This window comes from Enoplosus armatus, chromosome 13 (genome assembly GCF_043641665.1).
Source record: "Enoplosus armatus isolate fEnoArm2 chromosome 13, fEnoArm2.hap1, whole genome shotgun sequence".
Taxonomy (NCBI): domain Eukaryota; kingdom Metazoa; phylum Chordata; class Actinopteri; order Centrarchiformes; family Enoplosidae; genus Enoplosus; species Enoplosus armatus.
Window position 1 is genome coordinate 22,876,498 of NC_092192.1, and position 16,949 is coordinate 22,893,446.

At 46.2% G+C, this 16,949-nt stretch overlaps 1 protein-coding gene across 1 annotated transcript in view; it reads right to left on the reverse strand.

Annotated features, from left to right (window-relative positions):
• Nucleotides 1-16,949, reverse strand: part of ntm (neurotrimin) — a 253,566-nt gene that overhangs the window by 15,151 nt on the left and 221,466 nt on the right. The window contains exons 4-5 of the mRNA XM_070916971.1: nt 14,517-14,749; nt 1,828-1,953 (exon numbers count right to left, since the gene is read on the reverse strand). Coding sequence (XP_070773072.1) covers nt 1,828-1,953; nt 14,517-14,749 — 359 coding nt within the window. The remainder of the gene's footprint in view (nt 1-1,827; nt 1,954-14,516; nt 14,750-16,949) is intronic.

Sequence of the window (16,949 nt, forward strand, 5' to 3'; positions counted from 1 at the left end):
CGGAGGGCAATACAAACTCAATCTCAAGACCATGACATTTCTTCAGACACGCTTTCCCCGAGTCGGCCGCTCTGAGTTCGACTCCGGGGAAAGTTTGATGTTGTTTTAGAGCCACGAAGTAAGAGGAACAAGGATCTCTGGCATGAAGCTTGTTAAAAATACTGCCAGGTTGTTTTCTGTCATCACGCTTTTATTATATATAACAGAAAGTGAGTGAGCTATAGAGAAACGAACGGTGCACTAAGGTTTCAACAAAGTTTGGTCCAGGAGGTTTTGGATTTTAACCGCTGGACATTGATACAAGGTACTAGAAGGTAAGGAAAAGTCAAAGTGAGGATAGTGTTGGGGTTGATGATCTATTTAACAAGCTTGATTGATTAAACATAACAGAAGGCCACAACTGAAAATCAAACAGTCCCTGTGCTTAGTCATTTTCTGGTGGTTAAGATTCACAGGTTTTCTGCTGCTACATTTTTGCACCCTGCAAGAACTCTCTCTGCTGGATCTCCACACCCCAGTCCGGTAGGTTTTCCTCCTGTCTAAAGGTGTTGTATCAGAAGAAGTGAGCTGCCTTCGGCTCAGTATGCCAGGCATACAGCAGCAGTCTGGAAACCTGAGACACTCACTCATTAAACATAAAGTTTCACTGGCTGCTAGAAACTGTATGTCACTCAAACTGGAGTGGGCAATGTCATTAACTCCTTGAGCACTTGTTGAATTTATGATGTGCAACAACATGGGTAACATAAATATTGGTGGCCGTCTGGTGGACAAAGCATTGAATCCAACGGCAAGCAAGTTACAGCCGGATGGGAAACCGCCTCGGCCTCCTGTTGTTCGCACAGAGGCTGCAGGGTTCTGCTGGTGATGAATGCCGCACAGCTGACAGAGGAGCTTATGGGACCCAAATGACAGAGTGACAGCACGAGTCGATAAGAAGATACTCCAACCTCAACGATGTCACAGTTTTTCTAGGTATCAAAGTCCCCAGGCTTTTGACTCCTTGACCCAAAGGGGTGTGACTGGGAGCAGGCAACTGCCTTCACTCGGAGCAAAGCAAAGAAAACAAAGCAGTCCAACAGCAACAACAACTGGTGATAGCTGTCCAAGTCTCTTCCACACAGCCTGCACAGTCATGTACGCACAAGCATGTAGCATTTCGCAAACAGGAGCCAATCAATGGCCCCTTCCTCCCTGCTTATCTCCTTACAGACAGGTCAGTCACACTTGTGTCATATTAACATTTCAATTCCCAGATCCCTGCACAAACACAAAGGACGGCGCAGATGAAAGCACAAAAGGCTCTGGCTTTTAAATGTAATTCATTATGAATGCAAGCATCTTGCCCGATTAAGTGAAACAAGGACACAGTGGGATACAGAAATAGCACTTGGTTTCGCTCAGTCGTCAGTCAGGAATAACGGAATAAATGCCATTGAGCATGTACAATGCAACTAACCCGATTTTGGACATAGCTGCGGTGGCATGCTCGCGCATGCATAATGCTTCACATTGTGTTAATGTTCTCTGCATTAATCCTGTCATTCAAAGTGCCTCCACAACATTTACATCCATCCTATTATCCTAATTAATTAGTCCAATAACAACAGGGTCAGTTTATTTTCCTGCACACAATTACATTGTAATGATGATGTGGAAACAGGTAATGATGGGTAATAAGTGAAGCGGGAAATCCACTAGGGGTCAAACAAAGTCAAAGATGGGGCGATAAACACAGAGGGGTGGGGGGAGGCAGAGCGGACGGTGAGTGAAAATGAAGTAGCAAAGTGTGAATATAGCAGAAAGCTTGCGGACAAAACAAGTTACCTGAGGAGGAGATGAGTTTCCAGCTGACGGAGGGCTCTGGTTTACCGCTGGCCTGGCACATCAGGGTGACGTTGGAGCCCTCATTTACCAAAATATCCCTCGACAGGTTGATGATTTTCGGTGGCACTGTGAAAGTAAAACGAAAAAAAAAACGCGTACATTTAATAGAAGGGCGAGGGGGAATTCATAAGAGACGGCCTGCGTTACGGGGTTTGACAGACATGGGCGTTTACCAGGTGGGGCGAGTCACGCAAAAGTCTAATGATGACTGCTCCGTCAACATCTGTATCGATATCAAATGCCCTCTGGGAACTTTACAGGCGTAAACACGAGGGGGGGTTTCACAGAGTAGTCGACCCCTGTGCGTCGCTGTGCGTCCCAATGCTCGACTGCAATCGACAGTGTGGGTTTATACTTCAGAATCAGCAGCATAGAGGATAGCACTGGCCACCACAGACTCGTAGAGCATCTAAAGCATCTAGAACATCTTCGCCAGAGCTGCAAGCTAAAGTTTCACAGGTTATATCCGAAGTTGATCTTGTATTTAAAACTGTTTGGGCATGTAATCATAGTGCATCACAGTAGGCTATTCAGAGCTTTTTGAGATGGCCTTCGGACGGCCGAAGGTGGACATAACTTTGGGTGCTGCTGAACATCGCTTTCTAAGTTATTCCACGTTCAATAAACGGAATTTAAGGTATTTAGAGAAGGAAAAGACTCCCGCCACCCCTGAAAGAAAGCAGCCCCCTTGTTACTGCAGTCAAACAGTACAGTTACATGAAAGGTTATCCTCTCCGTTTGCTCAACACAATTCTCAAACAGGATGTGCAACAGAGAGAGAAGGTTCGTTGCTACCTTAAGTAAACACAAGTATAATACAGAAAACCGTACAGAGCCATGGTCACAGTGCATATTGTTCAAGACAACACTAAAGATCGGTTCAAACTGAGAAAACCAAAAGCATAATTGAATTATGCGTGCGTGTGTGTGTGTGTGTAAACTAGGAAAATGGTGCAAGAAATCAAATCGGAATCGGAATCGGAAAGTAGAAATCCCACTTGGCAGAGAATGTAGAAATGTATTTTAATACGCGTGAGACAGCACGGGATGAATCACTCTACGACGTCAGGAGGCCACTCTGACAAGGATTTATGTCGATTAAGAATTTCGATTTCTAAATTTCTATTCATATGTAAGAAGAAGAATCAACGTTTTCCACGACGTCTTGAGGGACCGTGCATTGATTCGCAACTTATGTGTTCTTCTGCGCTTGAAGTCTGCTGAGAGGATGACAAATGTGTTTCGCCTGACTGTTGAATTCAATGAGATGAGCCGTTCTGTTTGTTGTGTTTAGGTGGATATAGTGTGTGTGTGTAAGTGTGCATGGAGGGCCCCAGGAGGAATAGCCAGTGCTAATGGTGCTGGTGGGTACATTAGTTAACCCTTTACTGGTTGTATTTGGGACCTTTTTCACAGAATCGGTCATTGTTGTTGGGTGAAAAAAAGATGTGACATATCTCACGGCAATCTGCCTTTCGGGAGCAGTTGATTGACTACTAAAATGCAGCAGTCGCGCATGCCCCACTGCACACCGACGACATCTCCGGTGCGCCGCGCAGCAGAGGTAGCGCGGGTGAAGGAGAGGTAGCTCGAGGGATCCAGGAGCTTCTGTTCTTTTCCTCTGGGAGAAGGTTCGCAGCGCAAGCTCAACCTGCCCGTTCAAATGCAAAGAATCGTCGGCGAAAGAAATTTCTAACGAATAACGCGAGCGCTTCACCGGAGCAGTTGTTTTTGAACAGAAGGACTGGAATTACACCCTACAACAAAAGCGATTTCCCTCAAACAGCATAAACTCATGAACATCCTCTTTATGCAGCACACAAATCAATAAAAGGGGAATCACGTTGATATGAAAATGGAATCACTGTCATGTTTAATCCACTCGACTTTGGGCCAGAAATGTCTAATTCTAATAGTAAAGCTGTTCTGTTACTGAGATTTAAATACAAGGAGCAGAGAGAGTGAGATACGTTCCTTCCTGTACCCTAACCCTAACCCTGGTATGAAGCTCGGGGGCTCGCGCAGTTTCACCCCGAGGTCACGGGGGGGGGGGGGGGTGGGAGAGGCTCACACCACTGACCAAGCTACGAAACTCACCCACAGTGACTTCGCTGAGTAGCAAAAAGATTGCACTATTGTCATCCTCACAGGTGATGACATTCCAACGACTCCACGAACCCAGATATCATCATACATTCTGATTATAGGGATGGAAATGTTACATGGATTGTAAAATTCCCAAATGTCGGTTCTGGCTAAACTAAAAAGTGCACCTTTGTCTACCAGTAACTATGTGACTATATTCTTAGAATGTGTGTAATGTATGCACGCCTACTATACTAGCAGTACGAACCGATGTCGTGCTGATTCTGTAAAATCTCCAGCGCGCATCGGAGCGGTCCACCTCGCCTACTGCGTCCCGCAATGCAAAGCGCTGGCGGCGGTTTGCCATCAACGTTACGTAAACTTTCACTTATTTCACCTCCACCAACATCTGCTTCGCCAACACATTTTGAGGCGAGAAACAAGCGACCCAGCTACTGAACCTTCACTCATATTACAGGCTACAAGGTGTCAGCACTACTATGAAAGACAGCATGCAGCATGTGTGTATTTGTCTGTAATATCTAGTAGGCGGTTCCGAATACAGCCATTATGTCAGTGTTGTGTTTATAGCCTGCGTCTGCAGCCCACAAGTGGCCTAAATACTGTTAAATTGCAATCTTTTCTTTTTTCTTTTTTTTTTTCTGTTGGCAAAACTGTCAGTTTCGTATCTTTTAAATTTTCCGCCTCCTTGCTTCAGCGGCACAACCAAATGCTGCGGAGCCGAGCATGAAATACCGAACGAGCGAGGCAAGTCTGAGGTAATTGTGTACATTCGGGGATACAATTACAGGCGAGAGTGGGCGAGCTGGAAGCTGCAGGTCAGGGGCTCCTTCACCAGCTCTTCCCAAACTCCGGTGAGGGCTCGCGTCTCTGAATTTGTCCAACTTGCCATTACTCATTTTGCCTAAGCAGGGGTTTTTTTTTTGTTGTAAAATGTGGATTCTACAGCAGAAAATTGCTTTTGTCTTCGGGTGGGACATCTGATTAGCTCGAACGAGCATGATCGACAGCACCGCTAGCTCTGTCTGAAGGTTCCCGGCGCTCAGATTTAATGGCGCCCCGTGCACTGAGGCCAATATCCGGAACCACGCCGCGGAAACGTGTTTTTTTCCGAACCCGTGAACACATCTCCAGCCCGTCTCATTGCGTTCTGATAATGCTCTGCAAGAATCTAAAAATTTTTCCGGATGGGGCCGAGGCAGTTTCACCTGCTTCCAATGCGCGTTTCACTTGTTAAGAACTCCCGACGATTACTGCACTGGCAGTCAATTGATGTCTTGAAGCAAGTTGAGCTGTACTGTGTTTGCAGTTTCTGCCGTATAAACTGAAGCTGCCAAAATGTATTGATTTGCTGGCAGCCAGACAATTTCATGGCTACCAGTCTTTTTCTCAAGGCAGACTGCTTAATCAAGCCGTCTTCTACGTGAATTATCGGAAAAAAGATCCTGTCAGGCGAGCACCTTGACTACCACGCGGTGCACGGGAGGAACGGCACCGCTGCAAGATGCAACCTTTCAGTAACCAATGGCTTATATATCTCTGGGAAGACAACTGTTTCATTTCTGTTTAATGTTCACATGCGGCACGAACAAAACGAGCAAAACGAGGACACTGACGCTCTAAAAGCTTTTCCCATAAATAAAGAAACTATCAAGAGTAAAATAATCTCCTCCGGTGCTAAACTTCATACAGCAATTTTAAAGGAGCAAAATCTATAACACAGAGCACTTTTTTTCAGGAAAGATACCACCAATGCCGTCGAGAGTGCCGCTCCAAGGTGAAGACAGGTGGTTACAATCGGGAGTGTAAACCTCCACCTTTCGTTATGCCCTCTCCGTTTTAATACGTGGCTCAAAAGAACCACTGAAATGCTCTAATAATAATACGATCAAAGGGCTCGTCCTTCCAAATGAGAAAAAACTCCACGGAGATGGCGCCTACGTCTTTGGCAAGAAAAAAACAGCATGGATGAAAGTCAGCGGTTAGTCTGTGGAGGGAGTGCAGAGCAGCTGATACCATAATATCATTTACTTTTTTTTACTGGATATAATATTTCTAACAGCAAATCACAATTCATACCTACTGTTATGAATATATATGGACCTACAGTGAAGCTCTCCTGAAATGGACCATGCCGTCACACAGAAAAACCCATTCAGCAAATCATTTTGAGCCGATTTTCATCTGGATATTGTGTCCCCACTTAGCAAGGAGCGCCTCGGAACATGCGTCACACCAATATATCAGAATTTCCGTCGGAATAATAGACAGAAAGCTGAGCGAGAGCTGCTCGTTACCGACACATCCATGCAGAGCTTTTAAAAATGGTTAAAATCGCAGTGTTTGTGCTGTCAGGGTTGTATTTAAATATATATATATATATTCTCATACAGGTATTTATCGTTTAGATATGTCGATGTAGACTATTGTTGATCTACCACTGGAGCATTCCCAGGTAATTTTCAAAATAAGACAAAACTCTGCCCTGCATACCGAACATATCAGGATTCCCATATTAACAGTGCGACTCCATGAATAATTCCTTGACTTCACTATGCAAATGTCATACCGTCCTCCCTCCTCAACATGTTAATGATCATCGTGACGAATACACCTTGCCCCAGTTCCCGGTTAAACCGTGTCATTTTGAAATGAGACAAGATGTCCTTTTTTTGGGGGGGGGGGTGGATTCTGTCCAAGGACATCCATGGAGATCAGCCAATCAGCAAATTGGTCGACACCCCACAACATTTTAAACGTGGAATGAAAAAAAATACATCAGGCCATGACCTCATCTGCAGTTTGAGGTTAAAATAAATTAGACCCGGCCCCCAAAGAACCTTTTTTGCTGAGGAAAATAAATCCACCTTAAAAGGATAGGTCAGGCCCAAGCTACTTCAACAGTATCTGGAGAAATTTAGCATTTTGCAACTCTAGCTTTGGAAAATAGCCACTTGATTTGTCCGACACAGACTGCTGAAGCCCCAAGACCGGGGATTTGGTCCCCCATCTATCCATCTACTGCTGTCACATTAGAAAAACCCTGTCGCCGAAGAATAAAGTTCATAACAGACGATTCTGCAAAACCTCAGATTACGGTTGGTGTGAAGTCCTCAAACTGTGTTAAGGCTTTGCTTGAATTTGCGCCTAATTGTGTCGCGCTATGGACTTCCGCCGTCCTCTGGAATTCGCTTGGTCTTCTGCCCGAACCCGCAGTTGGGATACTGAGCTACATTAGAAAGAGACCGATTTATGGCCAGTGTGGAGAGGAGGGAGGAATACAGTAGCAACAACCGATAACTATATGAACGTACATACGGGCTTGTGAGTATTGTGTTAAGGTGCATTTGAAGCTGCAACTTTCGGGAAAGTCAATACTCCGGTTTAGTATTTAATCTACAGTAAAGAGAAAATGAAGATTAGTATTTATTATTTTACACAATGACAGATTTACATCTCAAATCTTGGCGTATCTTATTAAGGCAGATGTGGCTACTTACACCCGGTGTATATAGCATAGCAGAGACAAGCACCCGGGTGTCCGTAGCCAACAGTGCTATTTGCACCCGGGATGGAACCTGACCAAACTGCGACCGTTTCACAACGTTAACCACGTGTCAGAAAGCCATGAGTGAGGTTTAGGAAAAGAGCAAACACTGTCCCGCCCGGGATTCAAACCACAGTCTCCTGGGTAATAATACGTCCACACATTGTAGGTTTTGCCGTAGCTCTTAGCATCCTACAAAGGTAGGCGCATTCAAATGATGGCTGTTTTTGTGTGCCGTGTTCAGACAGATCATAAAAACACATCTGAAGATATGTCTGTGGATGTCTCAGGACGTGAATAACACGTCTCAGGACATCTGAAGACATGGCTGATGGCTGCATATGACTGTAATGATTTCTTCTGGATGCCTCACACTCACTATTAGGTTCTCCTGAATAAATATTGTTTTTTTTTTTTGTTTTGCTTTTCTTGCCTTCTTTCCTTTTCATTCCTGACAGATCTGTCCAAGCTCTCGTTTTGTCATTTCCATTTCAAAGTAACAAGGACACGTCTGTATTTTGACATTTGAGGATCATCAACTAAAAGCGTCTGAATGAAGCGTCACCAGTGGTTTAACTTGTTTTAGTCACATCAGACCTGTTTGTAAGACAAAATCTCTATGAATAATTTATTGGATGTCAGCTTAATCCCCATTTACCCTTCATGAATGACAAAAGGCATGCAGCGAGCGCGTCAGCGCGGCTTCTGTTTAGCTGCGGTTGCAAGAGGCCAAGGCGGAACCTTGTGCTCGCCGAACGAAAACAAAAAAAGGTTTGAGTTTCAGATTTAATTTAATACAAGCTGGAAGGTTATGAAATTCTCCAAACACTTTTGTGGTGCTATTGCTAATTATGATTCACCGTGAATAAAGTGCCATCCTGTTCGTAATCCTTGTTTGCTCTGACAGTGTGATGGTTTCGAGTCAAACGTGCCTACTGCAAAGCCAAGTGTGTTATACAAAACGACACAACCCTGAATGGTAGAAATGGAAATGCATCTAATATACTGTTCACGACCTACAGAAATACCGAAGACTGAACTGTTTGAACTGCAAGTTTGAAATACTTCAAAATGTACTTCCTTCGCCAAACATTTTTCCTGTGAAGTCAACACCTATTCTATCCGTCTGTATATCGTATTGCCATGCGACACTGAAGTAGTAGATTTCTCTGAAGCGTTCTCAAATATTCATGGAACACAAGGACACATTTTCACTATCCTGTGAGACAAAAACAGCGGCGTAAACAGCTACCGCAGAGTGTTTTAGTTGACAGCTCCCCACTGACGTCCTTGAGTTATAAAGGTGAACCGAGGTATCAGAGCCTTATCACTCGTGTAGTGGTCACTCACCTTTCAGCCACATAGCCAGGGTTCAAATCCCTGTGTGACCAGACGGCCCACCTTGCCGAGGTGCACTAAATCTTTATCAGCTCCGGGGGACAGCCTGCACTGTCCACGTGGATCAGCGTTTATCCACACAGCACATCGCGGAGACTTCGCTGTGATGTTTTGGCAGCAGGATTAATGAGTATACCGTAGCTGGGATGAAAGGATTCATCAGTGCACTGGACATCTCTCATTATTTCAGCGTACCCCGAGGCGGAATTTTCGAGATGGACGCGAAGAAACGAAAAAAAAAAAAGGGCTGAATCACACAGTGATGACAGTCGTGTCACTATTTATTTTAATGAAGCTGTCGAAAAAGCTGCCATAACATTTGGAATTTCAGTTCAAGTAAACATTATTAAAGGATTTTGCTTTAGTTGGAATTAGAGCTGGTCCTGCTGGTCCTAAATGTTGAGGTGGATGATGTGCTGCAATTATTTCTCTGCAAAATATCGTGCCAACCGATTCGGCAGACGTTGCGATATTTTACAAGGATCATTTGACCTGCAGGTGGTGTTACATGACAAATTCAGGGGACCGCTAAAGTCAGCAGGATTTGTCCCCTGGACGCCATAGTTACTGGTACCAAATTCTTCATGGGAATTCATCCAATATGAGACTGAGGCATTCGAGTCTGGCGGACTGACCTCGGACGGACACGGAGCCATCCATAGAGCCGCAAGCGTGGCGAAAAATGTTTAGGTTCATGTCAAGTCAAATATCCAAATAAGGCCGCAGTTGATCTACGTGGGAACATAAGCTCCGTAAAATGCCTATTAGTTTGGGAGACACAAGTGTGTATTGACACTTTTGATGTGGGGGTGGCAGCTGAAGAAAGAAAGCGCGAAAGTCGAAAACGGAAAGTGTTCATCCTCTCGAGCATGACCGTGCTTGATTTTATGGGAATCTGCCATGACGCTTTTTTATTTCTGCTTGACGGCGGCACCGTTGTTGGAGAGGTCACTGGGTCAGCCGCATCGCTGCGAATTCGTCCTCTGATGGCAATCTGCTTCTCGTAGTGTTGCTGATCTCGCTCGGCACCGAAAGACTGACACCCTGACAAACAGGATGTTTTGAGGGCCAATACTACTACAATACAGTCAAGAGTGTTTTGATAAACAAGCTTCCTGTGAGGGCTGTAAAAAAAAGAACCTATAATAGACTATTCTGGAGGGCTTTTTTCTTTCTACACAACCTGCTACAAGACTAGAGGACTGGAAAATAGGCTTCAGTCAGGTGGCAAGTACTTTCATTCCTCGTGCTGTTTGGTAGAGAGCGGCGGCGGCGGCGGCACACACACACACACACACACACACACTAACCCCACACACTGTACGGCCTTTACTTTTCAAGTGCTCCTCGGCTGCCTCAATGAACAATTAGGTTTTGGTTTTCATCCATCATTTTAAGTGCGTTTATTGGATATAGTGGGAAGATGTTTACGCATACGGCAGCGGTTGCAGGCAGCCTTCGACTTCCGTCATGCGGCTACTTAACCGAACAACAATGTGCAGTCTCTGGCATCTGAAGCCCATAACACATTCATGAGAAGAAAGAAAAAGCCTTGACCCTCCTTCACATGGCACTGGCCAGTTCTGGTGGGTACTGAGGCAGAATCTCTTTATCCACAAACGGCTAGTGTGTACCTGCATGTGTCTTTGTAGGCTTCCACTGTAGTTTAGTTTTAACTTACCGAACCCAGCACACCTCCCCGATATCTTATTCATATCCCGATCTTCACAATTGCTCTCTTTATTCGCAAAAATTCCCCCGAGCACACCCGCCATCTTGCCTCACGCAGGCGCAGCCGAAGAGCAAGAAGGTGCTGGGGCGAGGGTGAGTGCGGATCGGAGGGCGCGGTGATTGATGGGTCACAGCGGCACGTGACGAGCCAGGCGTGCGGTCCGGATGCTTGCAGAGCGGCGCGGTGCGAACAAAGAGGGCCGACGTGGAGATGTAATGAGTAATGCTTTGCGCTGTTCATTTATTACGATAATACACTGGGGCTGGTAGGCGGACAGCTACGGCATATGCCACAGAGCCACGACTTGTTGTTTGAGGACAGCAGCCGTTTGTCATTTCATCTGCATTATTTCACGACGACGTCCCCGCAGACCTTTTTCTGCATGTCATTTCTCTCTAAAACCTCACCCCGGGGGTTGAGGCCCGAACGGCGCTTCAAAGCTTTAGACCAGGCCTTTAAAAAACGCCGCCCTCACACTGTGGCTCCCCATCAAAATTCTTGTGATCACTTTTACGCGAACAAAACATCAGATCCGTGTGGGGCGATAACCGTCCTCAAATCAATACAAACACAGATGCCATATTTCCGCCACGCTTGCCGCACTGTTTTTCACCGCTTGAGGTCCGACCGGCGCTCATTTAATCATGTCATGTTGCTGCGGCCTCTTCATGTGCGATGCTTTAATGGCAGCGCAGAAACCACGGGTTTTTGGATGGACTATAAAACGTTTGGTTTTGGACGGAAACTGAGCTCTGCCTCTGCAGTCGTGGCTCCACTTAGGACCCCTCTTCCGTTGGACTTCTTATTTTTCCCTTAATCAGTTTTTACAAACAAATGCAAAAATCCAACAATATTCATCAACGAGGCCCGCAATAAATCAAAATAGAGGGATAAAGTGATGAAGTGTTTGTAGTTTAATTGCACAAAATCTAGGGATTGATGATTAGACTCTAAAACACTCCAGCTCAAGGGTCTCTCTGCTTTCTACTACTCTGTGGGTAACTCCACTGAGCTCTTACGTCCTGTAAATAATCTATGGAGTCATCTGAGTCAGACACCGCGGTTTGACAACAGATGAGTTATTGTGATCGGGCATGGTTCCAGGGACCGACTGCTCCTGCTGGAGAGCCGTCAAGACCCTCTCTTCAAATATTCTGAAAGAAAAGGGAGGGCTGCCATTTCTATAGAAAGAGGAGAAAGAGGAGAAGGATTCCTCTGGTTTTGAACACTGTTGGAAATATTTGGGATAATGCAAGTGCACAACTCAATACAATGTAGGTCCAGTTGTTTATAGACATTCTGATATGGAAATGTCACACGATGCCCGAGTCTGAAAGCACAAACGAGCGCTCACCTCCCTCACAAAACTTGACATCAATGAGAGCCGGTTTCACTGGTCATGTCATTAGAGCTGCTGGTTAATTTACACTTTACACGTACACTTTACACACGGCTTTAAACAGCCACGCATACGCAAATGCAGTCATCTAGGAGCCTTCCGAGTTCAATTTGATCTCACTGCCTATAATCACAAAAAAAATCTCTCCGGCTGGTTTGTTCTTGTGAATCTGTGAATGAATTACCATGTGAAAAATAGCATATCCGTAATGACAGTCTGGTGGTGACACCACAAGCGTCACTTACGTTAACAAAATGAATTCTCAACTTCTCGGGTGTGTATATAAATACGATATACTTCTGTCAAAACAACATCCGAACACAACCTGAGACCGATCATCCAGACTGACGGCAATTCATGGACAGGTTTTTTTTTTTTCCGATTGGACGCATGAAGTCGCATCTCCAGGCTTCATGAATGCGCCCGTGTGGCAACTGCGATGCAGATTTTGATTCCTCAAGTTTCCACGTTGAGCTTTCTAAGAAGTCCAACGCCCCCCGACAAGTCCCGAAACAGTAAGCCTTCAAGAAGAAGAAAAGATAAACGCTAATACCCATAATCTGAGCCCCCCCCCCCCCTCGCTCAAAGTGCTTTATGGCAAGACGCTCAAAGCCTGCAGGCATGTATATCTGCTAACTCCTGCCCCTGTGACCTGACCTGCTTGCTGCAGTGCGTATGCACGCGCACGGCTTAAAACGGAATACGCGCTGTAGCTAATTAGAAAACTGCAGAGGATCTGAGACGCAATGTTCCGTGATACGACTCGTCGCAGTCATCTCATAGTAAAAGTGTAATAATGATAACAATAAACTGAAAGCTACTGACGTGCTGTTTGATGGGGTTCGTGTCGTGTACATGTAAAACGGGCCGGGGATTCAAACGATGTCAGGAGCCAGAAAAGAATAGGAGACAATGGGTGACCCCACTCGCCCCACTGAGGCAGACTCCCCAGATCCCCCTCTTCTCATCCAAGCAATGGTCTGCTGGTCCACTGAAGCCAAATAGTGTCCAGATCTACAGTATATGTTGGCTAAATAATCCATATTGGTTCAGCTGGTGAAAGTAGGTAAAGAAGATATTTTACCATTACCCATCATTCATTTTACATAGCTTGAGCGTGTCGTCAGCCTCTTCACTGGATGCAGAGCAGCGTAGGTGTAAACTGTGGGGGGGGGGGCGGCCGCGAGCGGGGGCCGCTTGGCTTCGTTTGGATATGCACGACTATGAACTCTCGTGCTCTCCGCTGTGTCAATTAAAGGTGTTGCTTGAAGATCAGAGGCTGCACCCGGGAGTAAAAGTGACCGTTACCGACCCTTTCTGCTTTCACAAGTTCAACAAACAGTTCATTTTTCATCCGTTCTTTAATTACAATTAAGAGAAAGCTGGGGGGGGTCAATTAACAGCACTGTGGTTTGAAAAGGCAGGTGGTGTTGCTCGGCCCGTTGCGCTGGGCCATTATTGCTGCGTGTGTTGTGTTGCTTGGCAGAGAAAATGAAAAAGCTTACAATATCACGTGGTTCTTTCCCATTTTATGACGCTGAGCATCTCATGAGCGGCGCGCACGGATCATCTGCACGTCAGACTGGCGGCAGTGAACCGCACCTCGCCGGCGCCCCCCCCCCCATGGAGATGCACCTCCGCATCATTTTTAGCCGAAGCGCCTCAACATCTGGTATTCCCCATTAACCTCAGGACGCTCCCCTCCCTCTCCTTGAGCAAGGCATTTAGCTCCTCACTGCTCCGGCGGAGCAGCGAATGAGGAAATGAGATTCGAGACAGAGAGCACACAGTCTGGTTCTGTTTTTTTTTTTTTTTTTCTTACTCTCTGGTTTGTTCGCTTATGCCCTCATGTGCTGGTGCGCAGCAATAACACTAACACTATCTATCAGACTCCAAAAATGTGTGTGTGTGTGTGTGTGTGTGTGTGTGTGTGATGCCGATGCTTGTGTATAAACCCAGACTGGCATGTGACATGTCAATAGGCAGTGTTATAATGCCATACTCTAAAACTACTAGGCCATTATCTAAGAGTTTTCCCCCCCAATAACATCCTAATTACTGCTTATTAATTCATTAATAGCAAGTATGCTTAATATGTTTTGCTCAGTATGGGCCTTATGAGGCGGTGGTACCACAAGAATAGTCTTTCTCAAGCGTTAGTAGTGTCCAAATAACTACTAAATGAAGTCTTTCTAACTCAGAACACGTTCCCCATTCGATGGTAGCGCGTCACTTATTAACCCACACAGGTTCCCCCGGCTCTGAAGTTGCATTAGCGGCATTAATAAGTGCTTTGTAATGACTAATAAAGAGCCGATATGCTACTAATACGCACGCTAGTAAGCAACCCGTTCATGGCGACTATGCGTAGCCTGAGTATAAAGCACTCTCACCAACGCTATTATCATTCAGAAGCACAGAAGAAGTCGCAGCAGCTTGCACGTTACCTTGGACGAGGATGTGCACCGAGGTGGTTCTCGGCCGACTGCTTGTCTGGACGGCGCACACGTACTGGCCCTCATCCGTCATGTCCACGTTCTCAATCTTGATGGTAAACTCCTCTTGATTGAGGGTCACCAGACTCACTCTGGGATCCACGGACCATTTGTCTTCCCCGGCGTACAGTATGCTCGACCGGTTCAGCCACGCCGTGTGCGTGACCACGTCCCCCTGTGCACACCTGTAAAAGGGACACACACACAAAAAAAAATAGGATTTGAAGTGCTCATTATATATTGCACAATTTGCACCCCCAAGCCAAGCAAACGTGACGGTTACTCCTCTCGCTTACGGTGCACGCGGACCACTTGTCATTCATTGCAACATTTCTGAACGGTCTTCCTGTTGCTGTCTGGCCGGGGATGGCCAGTCATCACACCGATTGGGGGGGGGGGGGGGTCAGCTGACCCCGCATGAAACAGGCACAAATAAGTAGGTGCTGCGTTGAAACCGGAACGCGTTCCCCATAATAATACACGCAGGCGCTGCTCGACACACCACCATTTGTCTTTTACTTCTCTACCAGATCATCTTTATCAGAATGTTGTTTACCTCATAAAAAAAAAAACATTTTGATGCGGACTAATGTTCTGATACACAACATCAAATGGAAATATTAATAGCATTTGAGCTATTGGCAACCCTGTTAACAGGCCTGCTTGGAATATTGACAAATTTCTCAATAAGCTCGGTAACTACGACACGTTGTGCACATATGCAAATGAGGCGCACTCGAGCAGTCATCAGGTTCCTTTTGTCAGTCTGCCCACGCACTCGGCTTGTGACATTCAAAAGTGGCTGAGACAATGAGCCCAAAGCCGCGGGCGCTGTGCCCCGCTGCCGCCGCCGCAGCAGATTGGTTTCACCGGCCCACGGAAATGACGCTTTGATACGGAGGGGGGCCCGGGTCTTTGACGTGACGTGTTTCCACTCCTCGGGTCGCGGCGAGAAAGTACCGCAGGGGCAGAGAAACCAGCCAGGGTGCCAATGTGAGAGGGAATTCGCGGCTTCAGTTTCACTTGCGGTATGGCCTAATTTTTCCCCGACGTGCAGAAGAAACGCTCGCAGGCCGGAATGGAGGCGGTGTGAAAGGAGCTCAAGGCTGTGGGGCTGAAAGACTCCCGGCTCCATTTGCGCTGTCAGAGGTTTTGTTGAAGCATCAGTCACTTCCACTTCAGCGGCGGCAGCAGGGTCAATGGCGTCCTTGGGGCATTTGTGGTGTTATGGTGGGGGAAGAAGACCGTACGTGTGTAATCAATACACAGGAGCAATGGCTTTCAAAAGGAACGGATGTGTGCGGTGTGCGCGAGATGCCGAGGGATCAATTTACGACGACAGAGTGGATTCGAAAGACCACTTCTCATGGCCACAGTGGATGAATTTTCTCCGAGATGTGAGGCTGTAAGATGCTAGCCTTTGTAAATAACACCAAAAACAGCAAACGCATCCGACATGCCCGATGAAATGATCATGTGAGAGTTTACAGAGTAACTTAACACCAACTCCAGGGAACCTCCCACCTCGCTGCAGTGACGCACAAGGTGGACTCCAGGACCCGGTGACATCGCCGCTGGGCGTGGTTAAAGGCTCAACAACCCGCTTTTTTTTCAACCACAGAGGGTGGCAGAACACTGCTTTTCAGCCTGGTGCTAAGTTGCTCTTTAAGGCCCCCCCCCCCCCCCCCCCCCCGGGGACACATGGATGCTCGCTCAAGTGTAAAAGAAAAAAAAAAAAAAGCTGGAACTTTTCTTGGAGGAGGTCCAACACACAATCTCCGTGGCGAGTGGCGTGTCTACCGCCAGCCTCAGTGTCCTTGTCAGGGCATCACCTTAAGAGACATGTTCTCGCCGAGCACACAGGGGAGGAAGCGGGGGGGGGGGGGGGGGCTATTTTTGAATTGCATGCACCGCTGCCAAAGCACAAGAAACTCAAGCTCATTCACGCACGGGAGCTCAAGCCTTCTCGATTTCAGGCAAAACATGCAGGAATCCAGCAAATGACCTCTGATGTCCTTCATCCTGCGCAGCAAGAGTATATATATATATATATATATATATATATATATATATATATATATATATATTTCCAAGCATGGTCTCTTCTTCCCCCATGCTTGTCTTGAACAGTCTTTTAAGTAAGCAAAGAAGTTTTACCATGGCAACAGCACAAAATACTTCAGGCATGCTACCACCATTTTTATTTATTTATCTTTTTTTGTTTTTTTAATACATTTATTTATTTTTTTGGAAAATAAGCTTTAAAAAAAAAAAAAGACCGGGTGGCGTGAGGTGGCAGAGTGCGTCCTGATGTGTCATCCTGCGCCATTATCAACCTGTCGACACAGGTGGACTCCTGACACCGGCCACAGAGCAACAGAGACG